We start from the raw sequence: 18017 nt of genomic DNA, 5'->3' as shown, positions 1-18017 counted from the left end.
CTATACATCGGCATGTGAAATAAAGTAGCAAGGTTACATTAATTTTTAGATCCATTGAGAAAATGTAAACATATGAACTGAGCAAAGAGATAGACATTGGCACATCAGTAGATGTATTGAGGAAGAAGGGAAAACCTCATCACTTCGTTGTACACCATCCTCGTTCCGCTCTTTGTCTGTGCGCTTTGCCATGGAGACAGGCCAGACCTAGCTGAGGTACGGGAGTAGGCGCAATCCAGATCAAGGGCTATGGCGGAGCGTCATGGATTTCAGAGGGGACATCAGCGTTGGTGGATTCTAGAATGGTGGTGGCGGTAAACTGCAGGGCGGGCAGTGCCATCGTCAAGGGATGAGGTTGGGAAGCGACAAGCTGAAGGCGCTCCCGTAGAAGGATGATCCAACTTGGGCTGTTAGTGGCGGCGAGAGCACGGCTGGATGAGGGGCGAGACATGAGGGGCAGGGTGACGGCTGCGAGATCCTGTGCTAGCTTGCTAGGGTTCCATGGGAGAAGGTCGGGGCCGTCGGTTCTATTTTCCTTGGCTGTTCTTAGACGGTACCTTTCACTTATCGGTGGTAGGGAATAGTAATTAAGCTAAGTAGAAAATTAAGATGACCGTCAGATGTAGATTGTAAGGCTCAGATCGTCCTAATTCCTTCATTAAACGTGTTGTACGATCTACGACCAACTCCAATATAAAAATAGTAATATATAAATTTCTGCTATTTTAGGCTGGCTGTTTTGTATTTCACCAACAATCACTTTTGTGGTCTATTTTTCTCTAAGATTTATGCGGCAGAGATCTTATATGGGCCTGTCTTTTTTTTTGTGGGACCCGGACACGTTTTTTCGTTTCAGCGTCCTATTTTTTTTAAAAAAAATCTTTTCCTCTGCGTGTTCCTCTCTGGTGAGGGGCGCGAGGAAGGGCCCGTCGTCGGTCGCGTGGCCACTCCGTCCAGGCGACGCCGGCGGAGCCGAGAACGAATGCATCGGCGAACCAAGACCCAGGCGTCTTGCCCCAGTATCCTGCTCGTCTCCATCCGCTCCCCCCTCTCCGCCAGCACGTAGCAGTCAGGAGAGCTCCAGGCGACACCGGCTGCAACAAGGATGACAGCAGGGCCGCGTTCCTGAGACTCAGGGTGAGCTTCCTCACCCATTAGTCTGATTTGCTTTTCTTCTTCTTCTGTAGAGTAAATCTTAGGTCTCACTTGCTGGATCTGGTTCGAGGATTTATTGTGCTGTGCTACTCCGGCCCCTCCTTGTAAAGTTGTAATGCTTTCTGTTATTTGTACTGCACACATTCCCCTCTGCCATGTTATCCTGTCATGATTTAGTAAGTGTTGGTTCATATGGATGCTTCTAATACTTGATGTCCATTCATATATGAGGAGTTGCTTCATGTTTTTTTACACATCATGCATGATACGTGCTGTAGTTTGACGTTCAGTTTCCATCGTCCAGCTCTTGTATGCCGAAGTTATTATTTCATTATTCTCTTTCTTAGCTGGGTTTAGTGATATGAATGACAACCTTCTCATTTATGTTGAAGATGATTTTTGTTGAGGAACAATTCAACCTATTTGTGCCCCTCACCGGACCAAAAAGAAGACCCTGCGACAGATTGGTGAATTATTTAACAAGAGGGTTGCTCCAAAGGATCTTTGTTGATTTAATGATGGTACTTAGCCATCTACCTGGATGCTTAGTGCTAATTTTTCAAATGCTGATTTTTTGGTCAGGCAGTGATTAGTAGGATGAGTCAATAAACTTCGTACATCCCTTGTTTAGATTAACCTTTAATATGTTCCAACATTGCAAAGGAGGACATGTGTATCCATTGTACATCTGATGTTTCTTCATTATTAATGTTGACAGTGAGAAACAATGTAGTAATCTGAATTGATGACATCTGTTAGCTACATTTATTGCAGATGTGCTTTTTGTATCATTTGGTTCCCTTTGATTTTATATAGTCCATACTATTTGCAGACACAATACTCAAATTCATATGCAGTTACCTCAAAATAAATGACGGGGTATCTTTCTCGCTATATAGTGAAGGTATCATCAAGTACTCAGTGAAATGGATAAGAAGAATGAAGTCAATGACATAGAACCTGGACCAGATTCTTCTCGGTCCGTGGACAGATTTGGATTTATAAAGACTGAACAAAGTAACTCTCAGGAGGGAGTTCTGAAAAGCAGATCCACACATGAACGCGGAAGGTATGACCAGGGGTCTCTTGTTACTTGTTAGTCCTCATATGTTTGATTAGTTGAGTCAGTAAATCTTCTTTATAAGCTAACTTGTCTCTTTCTATGAATATGTTAGTTCGTTTCTATGTGGCGTGGCATTAAAAAATAGATCTACAGGGGAGGCCAGGTCTAAAACGCTGGACTGGGTGTGCACTCTTATGCCACTAGCCAACCGAGTGACGTTTGATTCTATGTTTCTTGCGACATAGCCATATCTGTTTCTGTAGTTTATACATTTATATGCTTATTATGCATGGACCTTCTTAGCAAATTTTGTGAGTCATATATTTGACTCCTTGTATGATAAAGTATACCTCGTGTACTTACTATCTGGCTTATGTACTCTGGTACCATGTTGCTGCATGCATCAGGCTTATCTAAATTAGCTGTAAACTTTTCTTTTCTCTAAGCAATCTGACTCATGGGCAATTCTTTTTGATATTGTAGAGAGGAAAGGAAGATAAGAAAGGGGAGGAAGATGATAGGCACTGGTGGTAGCGAATGGAAGCATTATTGTAGGAGGAATCCTCATGTGGTCAAAAGAAGAATAAGGAAAGGAATTCCTGATTGTCTCAGAGGACTTGTTTGGCAGTTGATTTCAGGAAGCAGGGACCTCCTGCTAATGAATCCTGGTGTTTATGAGGTACTCATAATCATCCTTCTGGTTGAATCATTTGGCGCTAATGTTGGCATTGCTGGTTCTTATAGTGGTAACTGATAAGATTTTTTTTTATTCTTCTTAAAATACTCCATCGGTTCATAACTAGATGTCATTTTAGAAGTCCAGAACATGTATCTTTGAACCATTATTTTTTGTATGCACATTATTTTTCATGACGAATCTAATAGTACTACTTTAACCTTACCAGTGTAAACTAATTATGTAAAAATGATCTATATCTCCTAGTACTCCTACTCCTCATATCATATACCACTTAGATGAATTGATCATACCTCTTTATCATTTTTAATATACTTCATTAGTAACTACTAGGTTAAAGTTTAACTGCAGGCTTTCTATCAAGTCATTTATTTACAACGAGCTAGTAGATCTGAAGGGGTACATCACAAAATTCCTTTGGTGTATCTTATACATTTTATCTCTTTCGATCTACATGTGCTGTTAGGAGAATAAGATAGCTAGATTCTGCAGGTTATTTATAAGGAATTTACTTACTGCTGATCATGTTTATTCAAGCTCATATTTAGCTGCACTCTGTGCAGGTGCCTCTATTGTACTTATTCCAGACTTGAGTGGGATTTTTTATGTAACTATGTTTTCTTTGAACAGACTCTGGTCATATACGAGACATCAACATCAGAATTGGAAATTATTCGTGACATATCGCGTACATTTCCATCTCATGTTTTCTTCCAACAGAGACATGGCCCAGGTCAAAGATCTATGTATAACGTTTTAAAAGCGTACTCTGTTTATGATAGGGACGTTGGATATGTGCAGGTTTGTGTTCACACCCCGCCAGCATATTACCTAGGGATGAACATATTCTCTGGATTAACATGCTGTTACTTTTGCGTGATCATGATGCAGGGAATGGGATTTATAGCAGGGTTGCTGCTTCTTTATATGAGCGAGGAGTATGCATTTTGGTTTATTGTAGCTTTGCTAAAAGGAGCTGTCCATGCACCAATGGAAGGCTTTGTATCAGGTGAACAAACTTCTTTGATGATTTTCGTTGCCTGTGAGCAGGAACTCATATGACTTTACTTCAGAGTCGTGAATGAGAGTTTTTTTTTTGTTCTGATATGTTTATGTTATCTTATACTATAGTTTTTTCCTCTCATTTGGATATACTTAAATATTGAACCAAAATTACTTCCTTTTTCTCCTGGGCAGATGTTTCGCAACTTGTTCAGAAATATTTTTCTTTCTTTTGAGTAACTAGTCATATGCAAAATTATGGAACATTTTCTGGAAAGAATCTGTATATTCTGAGTACTATTTAACAAACGTTAATGTTTGTACTTCCTGAGCAGCTTGGTTTGCCGCTCGTGCAACAATATTTGTTTCAATTTGAGAGATTAGTTAGAGAGCACATGCCAAAGTTGGGAGAACATTTTATTGAAGAAATGATAAATCCGAGCATGTATGCAAGTCAATGGTTTATCACGGTTTTCTCATATTCCTTTCCATTTCATATAACTCTTAGAGTTTGGGATGTCTTCCTTTACGAGGTAAGAATCTTTGCCCTTCATATTTGTTTCCTGTCTGGTGTTTATCCCAGCTTATGAGTTGTGAGATGTGCTTTACTGATTTTGCAAGCATGTTCGCTTCATATATGGTATGGTTACAAGTTTTACATTAACATTCTCCTTTAGAGCTGTTTTTAGAAGAAATTTTATACAGATGTATATAATCTCCCCTCGTTTCCCCTTGGACCTGTATAACCATTAGTTGTTCTAGTATCGCATATTCTAACACGCACTAACTGTGGCGTCTGATGTAGATGTTAGGTAAATAGTATCAGTTGTGGAGTTATTTCGTGCTTCGGTTCCTTAGGATGACTGAATGCACCTTAAAATTTAATTTCAGATGAACTGCAGTGTCAATATAGGAGCAAGATAGCAAACAGAGCTTGGCTCTGGTGGTTAGGTCCCTTGTAGCGGAACCAGCCCACTCAGGTTCAAGTACTAGACTTGACATGGGTGTTTGCATTTACCTAGATTTATTCCAGGATTTAACCGACGCTATGCTTTCAGTGGTAGGTGACGTGCCCGTCAACAGCGAGGCGCCAGTGGTGACTTCGTCAACCTCAAGATATGCCGGCTCGGTCCCTCGGAGGTGCTCATAGGGGTAGGGCGTGCGTGCGTTCATAGGGGTGTTTGTACGTGCGTGTTTGTGAGCGTCTGCGTTGTACTGTGTTCTCAAAAAAAATATAGGAGCAAGATAGAATCGTTTTGTGATCAGTTAGTTACCACCTCTAATAATTGTGAAGTTCCCTTGTAGAGAAGCGCTCTAGAGAACATGTAATGTAGTTTTATTTATGCGTTACAAAAAATTGAATGTAGCTAACACTTACCAATGGGGTCCTACTCAAATGTATTTCTAATAAGACACAGGAGCTTTTGTTTCCATTTATTTCATACTCTTTTATATTTAAAATCAAAAGTTTGACACAAATGTTTGTAGTCCTTCCATAGGACTATATCTTTGTAAGGTTATAAATCCTATCTTCTAGATGCATTTATTAAAATACTACCTGATTGTTTCTGGTTTACTTGCTTTTGCTGATCATTGGGTCGTCCTAATTACAGGGTATTAAGGTTGTGTTCCAAGTTGGACTGGCTCTACTGAGATTCTGCCATGATGACCTGGTGAGCTTCTTGGTGCTTGCATTGCTTTCCCGTGAAAGAGATTTTAAAGAATTGCTAAAGTTACCTTGCTGTCAGGTCAAATTGCCTTTTGAGGAACTTTTACATTCCTTGAGAAATTTTCCAGAGGAGGCAACTGATCCAGATAAACTATTGCCAGTTGCCTTCTCATTTAAGGTGGGGAACTGTTTCTTGAAGCAGATGAAACACTCCTACTATTTACTATATTAGTACGCCTATTGTTTTGTGAGTTACATGTTTTTCTCTTGTTTATCCTATTATGGCAATATTACTGTCTTGTGAGTTGGAGTATATGTTTTACCCAAGTGCTAAAAAGTGCTTGGATGCTATGTGTCAAAACGAGCATCTGATTTATGACCGTCCGATCCGGTGGATCAAGCCTATCTACCACGTCCCGACAAAACAGGTACGGAGAGCATCACGTGCGCACGACCCAGCTGACCAGCTCCTCTCTTCCGCGGTTCCGCCCCTTTCCTCCCCGGCCACCGTAGCTCCACCCCTGCCGCCTGCTGGTCCAGTTTGCCGGCGCGATGCCTTGCTCCGCATCCGGCTGCTGTGCCCCACCTCCGGACCCGCGCGCCGGCGCTAGTCCCACTCGCCGCCAGCGAGCAGGCGATCCACCGCCGTGGAGATCCCCGCCCCGCCCCGTGCCGACTGCTGACACGTCCTGCCGCTGCCCTCTTCCGCTGGCCGAAGACGGTTCTCGTTCCGGCCGGCCGCCGCTGCTCGTCGCTCCAATCGAGGCGGATGCAGCTTGAGTCAACCCTCCATTGGATCTCCTCCGGATTGATTGCATCTCCCAAACCAATCAACGACAAGAGGCAAGTTGAATTTCGATGCCCTCTTCCGACTTCAAGTGCGGTGGTAATGACCATCTTCAATTTCCGATTTCTAGGTAAATTTGTGTGGCTGGACGCTGTACTCATGTGAATATGTGAAAAAAGACAGAGGAGAATCGAGTCTACATAGTAATATGAATATGTGATTGCTTTTGCCTGCTGCAGTTCTGCTCTTTCTCCACTTCTATGCTTCGTTGCTAGGAGCATGGCCGGCTACTTCGGTTGAAGAAGAGAAAGATAAGAACTGAGAAGCTACAGGCATGGTTGTGCAGCTCCTGTGTAAAAACAGGTACTCCAAAGGCTATCTCATTTCTCTAGGGGATCTCATGTGAGCAGCTCCTCCTGTGTATTATCTTGTACAGTACTAAATTGAAGTTTTGGAGATTTACACTATCTACGCGGAGCCGTGCTATCCCTGTTGTTCCTGCCTGGCTCCGCCCTTTGAGCTTGACGGTGGCATCTGTGCTGCCGGAGGCTGCCGATGCGCATAGGAGCTCTTGCGGAGCCACCCTATTCTCCGGACCAGGCATTCCCCTTGGCGGCGACCTTCCTCAACTTATATTCTGTTTTGCACACGGATTTGTCGTTGCTTCTTGGACGGAAGGTGACGAGATCGGGCTCCCCATTGGCCTGGCTCTGCGGAGGGCCGGGCACCACCGATCTTAATGCGGCATTCCCTTTGGCTTCTTGCAGCTCACGTTGTGCCTAGTGTCATGACTCGTGTTGTTCCTTGTATTTAGTTGCAACGGCTACAAGGCTTAGGTTTAGTTGCATCCATTAGTAGGTTAAGTTGCATCCATTATCATGCTAAGTTGCATCAATTATAAGGTTAAGTCGCATCCATTATTTGGGTTATTAAGTTGCTACTGATACATGGTTTAATTGCATGTATTATTAGGTTAAGTTGCAACAACTATAAGTCGTGTTTGTAAGCAGTTAATTGTCAATTCACACGCGTGCTACGTTGCATGCCCACTATTGCTAAGTTGTATACCCATTAGTGTTAAGTTGCATACCCACTAGTATTAAGTTGTTTATTCATTAGTGTTAAGTTGCATACCTTATATTATTAAGTTGTATACCCATTAACGTTAACTTGCATCTATTGTCCAACATAGTTGTAGATGATGTAGCATGCGCAGTTACTTTTTTGTCTCTATTTCATCCGTTTGGGCGAATTTTTCATTTGTCCATTGTCCAACTAAGGTTAAATTGCATTCATTGTCTAGCTAGTATTAAGTTAGCTATCACCGATTATGGTGAAGTTAAGCACCATTATTGCGAACTTATCTATCCATGTGTCTTAAGTTGTTTTAATAGAGTGCAGCAACTAACCCGTGTGATAAGTCGTGTTTCGTAGATAGTAAATTATTACTTAACACCTGCTCTAAGTTGCATACCCATATTTCTAAGTTGTATACTCGCTACTATTAAGTTGCATATCAACTGTTGTTAAGTTGCATACACACTCTTGTTATTTTCTATACCAACTATGATTAAGTTGCATTCATTCTCCAGTATATTTTCACCACGTCTTAGTTGTCTACAACCTACAACCGTGTCTAAGTTGTGTACTATTTGGTTATGATATTTTATTTTCGTTGCTATTAAGTTATCTAGTTACCCACCGTACTTGAAACTATGATAGGAAACTAGTATTGCAATGTTGCAAGTTTCATTACTATAAAGTTGTTGGCCGTTGTTGCTAAGTAAATACCTCAGAAACTACCTTGGCTATAAATTATACAAAAAAAAATAGTGTAAGAAACTTTTGTACAAAGTTGTTTTGCTACAACATTAGAGTTGGTTTTTCACGGCAACATAGTTGCTTTAAAAAAAAACAGAACATATACAAATGGGATCTAGTTTCGAAGATCTCATCGCGAGAGGCCTAATTGTGAAAACGGATTGCAATTCCGACACACCGTTTACAAGTTATGGCTTTTTGATTTTTCTTCTTATGAAATTAAATGCACACGTGAAGTATTTTGGGTGATTCCTGTGACAGTGAAATCTTTCCTTTTATAGCCGAGTGTTTAGATGAGCAAACTGGCATCGGATGCTCCCTAGCAACGTCCATGTTTTATCTTGTTTATCTTATTATGGCAATATTACTGGCTTGTGAGTTATATGTTTTCTCTTGTTTATTTTATTATGGTTTTAGTACTGTTTATCGACTTACTACCTTTTCTCTTGTTTGGTAGAAAAAAATGCCTCCTTTATATGACTATCTTTGTTTCTTAGAACTCCTTAGTATTTTACTATTCGGTGGTCAGTGGTTGGTGTATCACATATGGATATGTTACAAAGAGTAATACTCTTGTACATTTTGTGATGATCGGAAGACTGAGTACAAGATTGATACTGACAACCAGTATCTTACTTTCAGGTGTTGAGTCATCTCGAGGAGCTTGAGAAAGAGTACCGGAAACGACTGGAGGGACCCAACGCAAGCTCAAGTGGTAAGCGGCTTCAGCCCCTCAGATCAAAAAGTATGCGCAGGGTTGGCAGCCAGGTCTTGTACAACTTAAATGTTGGTAAAAAATAACTGATAATTCCTGTGCTCCAAACTGAGTCACCTTTGATGTGTACTAGAATGACCTTGCACGCTTTGCCGCGCCGACCTATCTTTTTATTGTTGTAAACCATTCATTATTTATTTTCCGTTTATCACTGTAAAGAAGTTTTCTTGTCATGTTGTATATTGCTCTAATAAATTCAATAGGGATTTCTATTTTCGTGCCCTCGGTTCCTTAGTTGTGCTTAGTTTTCTCCAGCTCCTTAGTTTTTCTTCAGTTTTTCCCAAGTCCTTGTTTGAAACCCGCAGAAGCAGCTCAGACGGCAGGATTCCCGTTTAGTTGACCGTTCCGTGCTGACGTGTGGGGCCGCGTCGTGTGGGCCCGCGTTGGATGGGGCTGGTAGAAAGGGACCGCGTGGGACAGGACGAGATAGCGTTTGGTTGCACGTGAGCAGGAGCTGGATTTTGTCTCTCTCGGCCCAAATTGGCATTTTCCTTTTTAATAGTACCTTTTCCACCTCCTTCTCTCTGTCTTTTTTCACCTAATTAGTATCAAATCTAGAGAAGCTTCTATTTCTGCCTTTTAGCCCTCGTTTTTTGCCCAATATGGCAGCAAATCTAGAAGCTAGTATATGATAAATTCACAGCAGCATAAGCCAATAACGTTGTTAATGTTCACGACAAACTAAGCTGAAAAAAATACAAGACGCACGCAATGTATGGCCAACAGAAGATTCCTCATTGCTCATATATTTCTTCGTCGCCCCATTCGTGCATTATCCCAAGGAAATATTCATTGAACTCCTTCCGTCTGCAGTGTGCGGCCAATACATCCTCCAAACGGTATGGCCTGTGTTCATATCTCAGACCGTAGTTTCCCATTCTATTCACATATCGTGGCCACTCATCCCAGGCCTTTGTATCATGAATGTACTCTCTAATATAACCCAAATCGGCGTAGTAGATGCAGCCAGGTCGAAGTGTCGGGTGCACTCTGGTGTCGACGGAGATACACCGGATATAATGCACGAAGAAGGCATGACTGTCAATGTTACTGACCGGATGGAGAGAGCGGCTCTGAGTGTCCACACGGTACACCAATGGTTGGTCCTCCAAAAGCATGTTGTCCAACAACACAAGCAGCAGATCACCATCCGACTTCACAAGATAGAACTTGTCATTTCCAAGTTGTGGAAATGAAATTAGTGTCTCCATTTTGACAGTGCTCACCTGCTGCTGCAACTGTACATTGGTGCATACTATTCTTCCGGACTCAAAATTATCCAGAGCTATTGCATACAGTTCACCATTGAACGGGGTAATGCAACGCAAACCATGGTTCTCGATCGAAAAACTTCCATCTCCCCAATCATCTTCATATATATCCTTAGTTGGAGTGCTCTCATCGACCCAACTAATTTCGTTCGGGTAATGTGAGCAAACGAAGACTATAGTAGGGGATTTGATTACATCGACTAAATCCAGAAAAACAGATGGCATCTGCGCCTCAAACATAGTGTTCGATGCCTTTGTGAGTGGGTTCAGAAGCCGTATCTTGTGCGGCGGGTTCTTCTGGGCAAGCACGATGACGCCACGAAAAAAGCTGACGAAGTAGTATCTAAAATATATTGATGAAGATACCATTCAGCACTAAGATTGAAAATAAGAATAGATTAACCCTATAGATATGGAGGAATTTGGAGGAATTTGAACCTTGCACGAACTTCCGATAGATCTATGGTGACGTAGCGGGATGTGCCGAGTTGGAGGAAGGTGAACTCAGCGGCGCGTGGAAGGGCGTGGTCTACCATGATCCATTCGTGCAGGTGCACGTCGGGCACAGGTAAACCTGATCGCCAATTTCTACAGACTTGCCTCATAGCAGAGTAGGTGTCCACGTACTCCTCATTCACCAGTAAGCATTCGCCGATCTGGTGAAGTGGCCCGTCACCCATGAGAGAGGCCCAGCTCACGGAGGCGCCGCGCTTGGATGCGCCGCCCTCGGAGGCGACGGGCTCGAAGGCGATGGGCTCGGAGGCGACGGGCTCTGAGGCGACGGGCTCGGCGGCAACGGGCTCGGATGCGACGGCCTCGGAGGCGACGGCCTCAGAGGCGACAGGCTCGGGGGCGATGGCCGCCGGCGCATTCTTCTTCTCCATCGCCGGCAGGGCTCGTACGGCGGTTGGGGTTTTTTTCCTTCGATTTGGAGAAGTTGATGGGACGTGAGAGGCGTGGTTTCGTGCGTGAGCGGGAATGAGACGTACTGTGTGCAGAGGGAGGGAGAGAGGGGCTTACGCGTCCTAAATGCGACCCGCGTCCTACGCGTCCACTAGTGCACGTTTGCACCGCGACACGCGTCAACAATGGCACGTCTTCCACTTCTGCACCGCAACACGCGTCCTCGAGTCTAACCCTGGAAATTTAGATATACTCAGGTATACCCTCGAGTCATATACTAGCATTTTTTGTGTGCTCAGTTTTCCCCTTGATTGCTAATACTGGCTAGTGCAATATACTCAGTTTTACCCTCAAGTGGCTGGTCAACAGAGAGTCAACAAATGGGATTAACCAGTTAAACGAGTTATTTAATGTGCAAAAAATTCCGAAAAAGAGTGGCACTTACTCATGGAGTCTTTACCACAAATTTCCACTTCTCAAATCATAGATAAATTAAGTTTTACCACAAATTGCCACTTCTCAAATCACCTAGTAGCTATGAAGGTGCATGGTTTTCCACAATAAGCCCTACCCAAAACAGCTTTCCCCAAAACATACTTTGTCTGAATGAGGCCATAATTTTCACACTCATGTATATTTGTATTGCAAATAGTTTGAGGTAGGCCAAGATGGGTTTCATTGTACAAAACACGCATTTTTCATTTTTTAAATCTCATATTTGAATCCCTTAGTCTGTTTACTACTCACTTGCCCTTGGTTTCTTGATACTACTCAGTTTTGCCCTCTTCCTTCACAAATTCTCACAGACGCCCAACATTGCCCTGATTGGTCTAGCCCATGTCACGCGGATCGTGCTCGCTGACCGTTGATCGTATGATTTAACGGGCAGGATAACCCCTATCTCTCTCTGGTCGGGGCCACCACCTTCTCTATCTCTCTGTCGGCGGTTAGCTTCCACCCTCTATGTATGCTAAAGGGCGGTTACCCAGTACGCTAAAGTTTGGTTTTCTGCATTATTTTTCACGAGCTAAATTATAAACTCTTTTAGGCATTATTTTCACGCAAAAAATGATAAACCATCACCGATTTGTACTTTTCACGCAAAAAATGATACACCATCACCCATTTGTTGTAGCCATTACTTTTCACGCAAAAAATGATACACCATGACCAATTTGTTGTAGCCATTACTTTCCACGCAAAAAATGATAAACAATCACCGATTTCTTGTAGCCATTACGGTAAAATGATAAACTATCATGAATTACCATTTCTTTAAGGCATTACTTTCACGGTAAAATGATAAACTATATCACGAAGTTCCATTTCCGTCAAGATAGTCCGCATTACTTTTTTGTTGAGATATACTCCCTCCGTCCACAAATACGTGTACTTTTAGCTTTTGTACTAAGTCAAATATTTTAAGTTTTGACCAACCGTAAATAAAAAAGTAGCAACATATATGATGAGATTTTGGTATAATTTGAAACTACATTTCAAAACGAATCTCAAGATACTACTTTTTCCTATATATGTGGTCAAAGTTTAAAAGTTTGACTATACACAAAACCTAGATGACTACCCCCACAACGGTCATGTCCTCCTTAATTTATTGTGTAAACCCCCACAACGGTCATCTCCTCCTTAATTTATTGTGTAAACCCCTACAATGGTCATCTCTCCCTTATAAACACCCACAACGGCCATCCCTTATGTCAATAAGTTCTGCCTCTCTCTTCTTCGTTCACATACACTTGATCCATTGTCATGGCTTCCACGTCTCGGACGCGGACCGGAAGGGGAAGGGGGAGGGGCGGCCAGGGTGGTGGATCATCATCATTGCCACCACCACCGTCAACACTGCCATTGATCATAGAGGAGTTCTTCATCGTCGTCTATGAAGACCCTTTGGTCAAGAAGGTACGTACGCGTTCCCACATATATGATGCATGTGATTAATTATGGGCATGTTCTAAAAAACCTTTAATTTCAAACGATCGGCGCTCGATCTCTTTGCAGGCACTCCCCAAAAAGTTTGCGGACTATCTTGACGGCCAGGTTCCAGCTAAGGTGTATCTGCGAGCAGCTGACTGTGGTCCTCGTCTCTGGACCGTGGAGGTCCTATTTGATGGTCAAGGCCGGATGTACCTCGACAAGAGCTGGGAGAATTTTACCATCGCGCATGGTGTGGATTTCGGCTGCTTCGTACACTTCAAATATGAAGGCGATGATGTGCTCACAGTAAAGATGTTCGACGGAACAATGTGCAGGAAGTACTACTACTCGGACGACGAATATACTGACGATGAAAGCGACGACGACGTGAAGCCATGCATCCACCACCTTTAGATAAGGGGATTATGACCAAGAATATATATGTAGCTTCATATGCATCGATTTAGAGATCTAGCTATTTTCCTATATATTATGCATTTAAAAAATTATATCGCAATTTCCACCATGATTCGAGCACCATAGCCTCCAAACGATGCCGATATCGGCATGGTCAGAACGGCTATGCTCGCCGCCACTGCTAGGTCACCGTCGGGAAGCACCATGTTTAGCATAAGATTCACTTTAGATTAAGCTGCGAAAATAGTCACCTGCCATTGGCTGAGGCGGCCCCACAGAGCGGCTCTATATGATATTCTTTAAATAAATAGACGACCCCAGCGGTCATTGGCTGCGGAGGCCCCACAGAGCGGGAATATATGATTTTCTCTAAATAAATAGAAGACCCCACTGGTCATTGGCTGCGGCAGCCCCACAGAGCGACAATATATGTCTTTTCCTGAAAAATAGATGACCCCACTGGTCATTGGCTGCGGCAGCCCCACACCCACAGAGCGGTTATATATGTATTTTCCTGAAAAATAGACGACCCCACTGGTCATTGGCTGCGGCAGCCCTATAGAGCGGCCCCATTTGTCATTGGCAGCACCGCGTATACAATCAGGAAATAAAACGGCCTACGCGTCAGCGACAAATGGATGGCTACCCGTCAGCACGAGACGGTCAGAGAGGAACTTCCCTCTGTGCAGCCCCACCCATCAGATTAACGATAACGGTAAGGCCTCTGACCTGACGGCAACCCTCCCGTCCGAGGGGTTTCAAACTAGAGGGAGGAGAAAACTGAGAAAAAATTAAGAGACTGAGGAAAACTGAGCACAACTAACGAACCAGGGGCACGAAAATAGAAATCCCAATTCAATAACCCTGGACCAAACTCCATTGTAATAGCGAAATAACTTGGATTCTTGTAATACTGTATATTACTCTAAGAATTATTTTTAGAATAAATAGTAGGGGAGGCCTTTAATGCGCCATTTGAGACAAGTACAAAAGAAGAGACGAAAAGTTAAAACAAAACGAGGTCCAGCAAGTCTCGCAACCCTTTCATAAGCCTAGGTTACCCCTATGTGTGACGGTGAGTTATCTTTTAAACATATCCATACATGCATTATTTTTTTTGTCTTTGTCAACATTGTCAAACATGATTTTATGTGGTTCCATATGGTAGAGTTTCCATGAATAATATGAACAATAAAGTATCGCAGAGTCCTCTGTTTTTAAGATCCAGATCCATTCATGGTTAAATTTCCACCAATGATTCTGGTTAGAGTCACCCGATATTGCGTGTGAAAAGTTTATCCTGGTCATTATGTCGTTAGTAATTAATGTACCCATTAACTAAAGAGCATTGCATTGTTTTAGATGCAATGGTTGATGATGTCATTATCACTAAAGATCCTAGCCTTTTTAACAGTGAATTATTTGTCCTTTGCAAATGAGTGCATGTGGGTTGAAACTTGTTCGGACTGTATTCTACTGCCAGCAATCTTATGATAGAATAACTGAGAAACCATTGCCAACTTTCTTCCATCTTAGGGATTTAAAATCTTCAATGAAAGAAATTCAATACGTCACAAACCAAAATTCATTTTGGTGAACGCCGCAAGGTGCTGCTATTTTTGGGAGATGTCCGTTTCCAGCCGTGTCCCCCAAACGAGGTCTCAAAACATTTAAATAGTACGAAAATAAAAGTTTTCATTTCAATTTGATTATATTTTACAATTTTGAACGAAAGGTGCTAGTTGATCTACCCTAGCCTACTCGCTGTCCTACGGGGCGCTCAATGGCCCCGCCTCCTTGTCGCCTCCCTCCCCCTCCACTTCTCCGCCGCCAGCACCGCCGCTGCTTCCTCCGGAGCCCCGCGAAAAGAGCTTGACGTTCCACCGCGTCCTCGAGGGGCCGCCACCGCTCCTCCGCGAAGAAGTGGTGGCTTGCCTCCTCTATTGGCGCCCAATGGATGGATATGTGGACGATGCAACGCCACTGCTCCTCGTTGTATTCCTCGCGGGCACGGTGAAGGGCATTCTCAAATACCGGTGCACAAGGATGACCAAGAGAAGACAACTTTCACTTTCCCCTTTGGTACTTTTGCTTATAGGAGAATGCCCTTTGTTTTGTGCAATGCTCCAACTACTTTTCAAAGATACTGATAAAATTATGGAACTATTCATGGATGATTTTTCTGTTTACGGTACCTCTTTCGATAATTGCTTGTTCAATCTTAACAAAGTTTTGCAGCGATGTGAGGACCAACATTTAGTGTTAAACTGGGAGAAGTGCCACTTCATGGTTACAAAAGGAGTTGTTCTTGGACACCACGTTTCAGGAAGAGGAATTGAAGTGGACCGCGCTAAAATAGAAGCTATTGAGAAGCTACCATATCCCAAAGATACTAAAGGTATAAGAACTTTTTTTAGATATGCAAGGTTTTATAGAAGGTATCAAAGACTTCTCTAAAATATCAAAGCCTCTAACTAATCTTCAGCAAAAGGATGTTTCATTCTCTTTTAATGATGATTGTGTAGAGTCTTTTAATGTTTTTAAAAATGCTTTAATAAGTGCTCCTATAATTCAACCTTCTAATTGAAATTTACCTTTTGAAATTATGTGTGATGCTAGTGATTATGCAGTTGGGGCTGTTTTAGGCCAACGAGTTGATATGAAGTTAAATAAAATTTACTACGCTAGTCACTTGATGGCGCTCAAAGAAATTATGCTACTACTGAAAAATAATTTTCAGGCTGTGATATTTTCTTATGATAGATTTAGACCTTACATTGTTGATTCTAATGTCATAGTTCACTCAGATCATTCATCTATGAAATATTTAATGAATAAGAAAAATTCTAAACCTAGATTAATAAGATGGATTTTACTACTTCAAGAATTCGACTTACACATTGTTGATAGGAAAAGTGAGGACAACATTATATCAGATCACTTATCTAGGATGGAAAACATTCTACCAGACCCTAAGCCTATTATTGATAGTTTTGATAATGAACAACTTGCTAATATAAATGTGTCTAGTGCTAAAGCCTCCCCTTGGTTTGCTGATTATGCAAACTTTATAGTTGAAAAAGTATTTCCACCTCATTTTAAGTCCCCACAAAGAAAAAAATTATTTTATGATCTTAGACATTACTTTTGGGAGGATTCATTTATTTATAAGAAAAGTGTAGATGGTATCATCAGACGTTGTGTACCCGAATTTGAGAAGTAGAGTATCATAAGAGATTGTCATGATAGTTCCTATGGAGGACATCACACTGGACACCCCACACCGGTGCAAAGGTATTAGAGTTCGGTTTTTATTGGCATAATTTATTTAAAGATTTTGTTGAATATGTTAAATCTTGTGATAAATGCCAAAGAGTAGGAAATACTGGTAGAAGAAATGAAATGACTATGAACTATTCACTAGCACTTGAACCATTTGATATGTGGGGGGTTGACTTTATGTGATCTTTCCCGCCATAAAAAACAAAACATACACATATTTTGGCTGCAGTGGACTATGTTACAAAGCGGGTGGAAGCAATTCCAACCAAAAATGCAGATGATGCTACAACAATGAAGATGCTCCAAGACATAATATTTCTAGGTTTGGAGTGCCTAGATTTTTAATTACTCAGGGTGGTTCTCATTTCTTACATGGAGTTTTTAGTAGCAAAGTATGGTGTTAATCATAGCGTAGCATCCCCATATCACCATCAAACTAGTGGGCAAGTTGAATTAAGTAATATGGAAATTAAATTCGTATTGGAAAAGACAGTTAATAGAGCAAGGTCTAATTGGCCACTTAAAATTAATGATGCATATGAGCCTATATAACTACTTTTAAAAATCCTATGGGTATGTCTCTCCTTATAAGATAGTTTATGGTAAGGCTTGTCATCTTCCAGTAGAACCAGAACATAAAGCTAGATAGGTTGTTAAACAACTTAACTTTCATTTTAAAACTGCTGGAGTGACAAGAATTCTTGACATAAACTTCTTAGATGAATGGATGAATGAAGCTTATGGAAGTGTTAGATTATTTAAATAAAATGTAGTAAATTTGGAAATCAAAAGAAAGGAGTTCAAAGTAGGTGATCAAGTATTATTGTTTAACTCTCATTTCAAGTTTTATGCAAGGAAGTTGGCATCAGAATGACAAGGTCCACTAGTGATACAATACAAGAAATATACCGCTCCGGAGCCATATGTCTCCATGGAGCTATGAAGGGTAAGCCTCATGTAGTTAATGAATAATATCTTAAACACTATATTGCAGGCCTATAATTCATTGGAAAGATGGATGTGATGCATCTCCAAAGCCCGGTGGTCTACATAGCATAGAAATATCCCCTGTCAGAATCCCGAAATCAATAAAAGGTAACTTTGAGGTACGTAACCATATCTAAATGTCATGCTATTCAGGGAAATTCATTATTTTGTGAATATTAGTTGCATGAAAAAAGATTTGGACAAAACAGAGTCCCGAAGAGGAAAAGAGGATAGGTGGCGCGGTCCCACCTGT

The 18017-nt window shown here is 41.8% G+C and overlaps 1 protein-coding gene across 1 annotated transcript; it reads left to right on the top strand.

The window, feature by feature from the left end:
• Positions 1-861: 861 nt before the first annotated feature.
• On the top strand, positions 862-9140 carry LOC127333295 (uncharacterized). The gene is made up of 9 exons (XM_051359676.1): positions 862-1137; positions 2055-2224; positions 2702-2897; positions 3546-3716; positions 3807-3917; positions 4250-4450; positions 5531-5590; positions 5666-5764; positions 8837-9140. Exons 2-9 carry the CDS (start codon positions 2082-2084, stop codon positions 8993-8995), a joined length of 1140 nt encoding a protein of 379 aa, XP_051215636.1. The 5' UTR covers positions 862-1137; positions 2055-2081; the 3' UTR covers positions 8996-9140.
• The last annotated feature ends 8877 nt before the right edge of the window (positions 9141-18017 follow it).

Source organism: Lolium perenne, chromosome 2 (assembly GCF_019359855.2).
Source record: "Lolium perenne isolate Kyuss_39 chromosome 2, Kyuss_2.0, whole genome shotgun sequence".
Taxonomy (NCBI): Eukaryota; Viridiplantae; Streptophyta; class Magnoliopsida; order Poales; family Poaceae; genus Lolium; species Lolium perenne.
The sequence above is the reverse complement of the archived record's forward strand: the minus strand, read 5'-3'. Positions and strand labels throughout refer to the sequence as shown.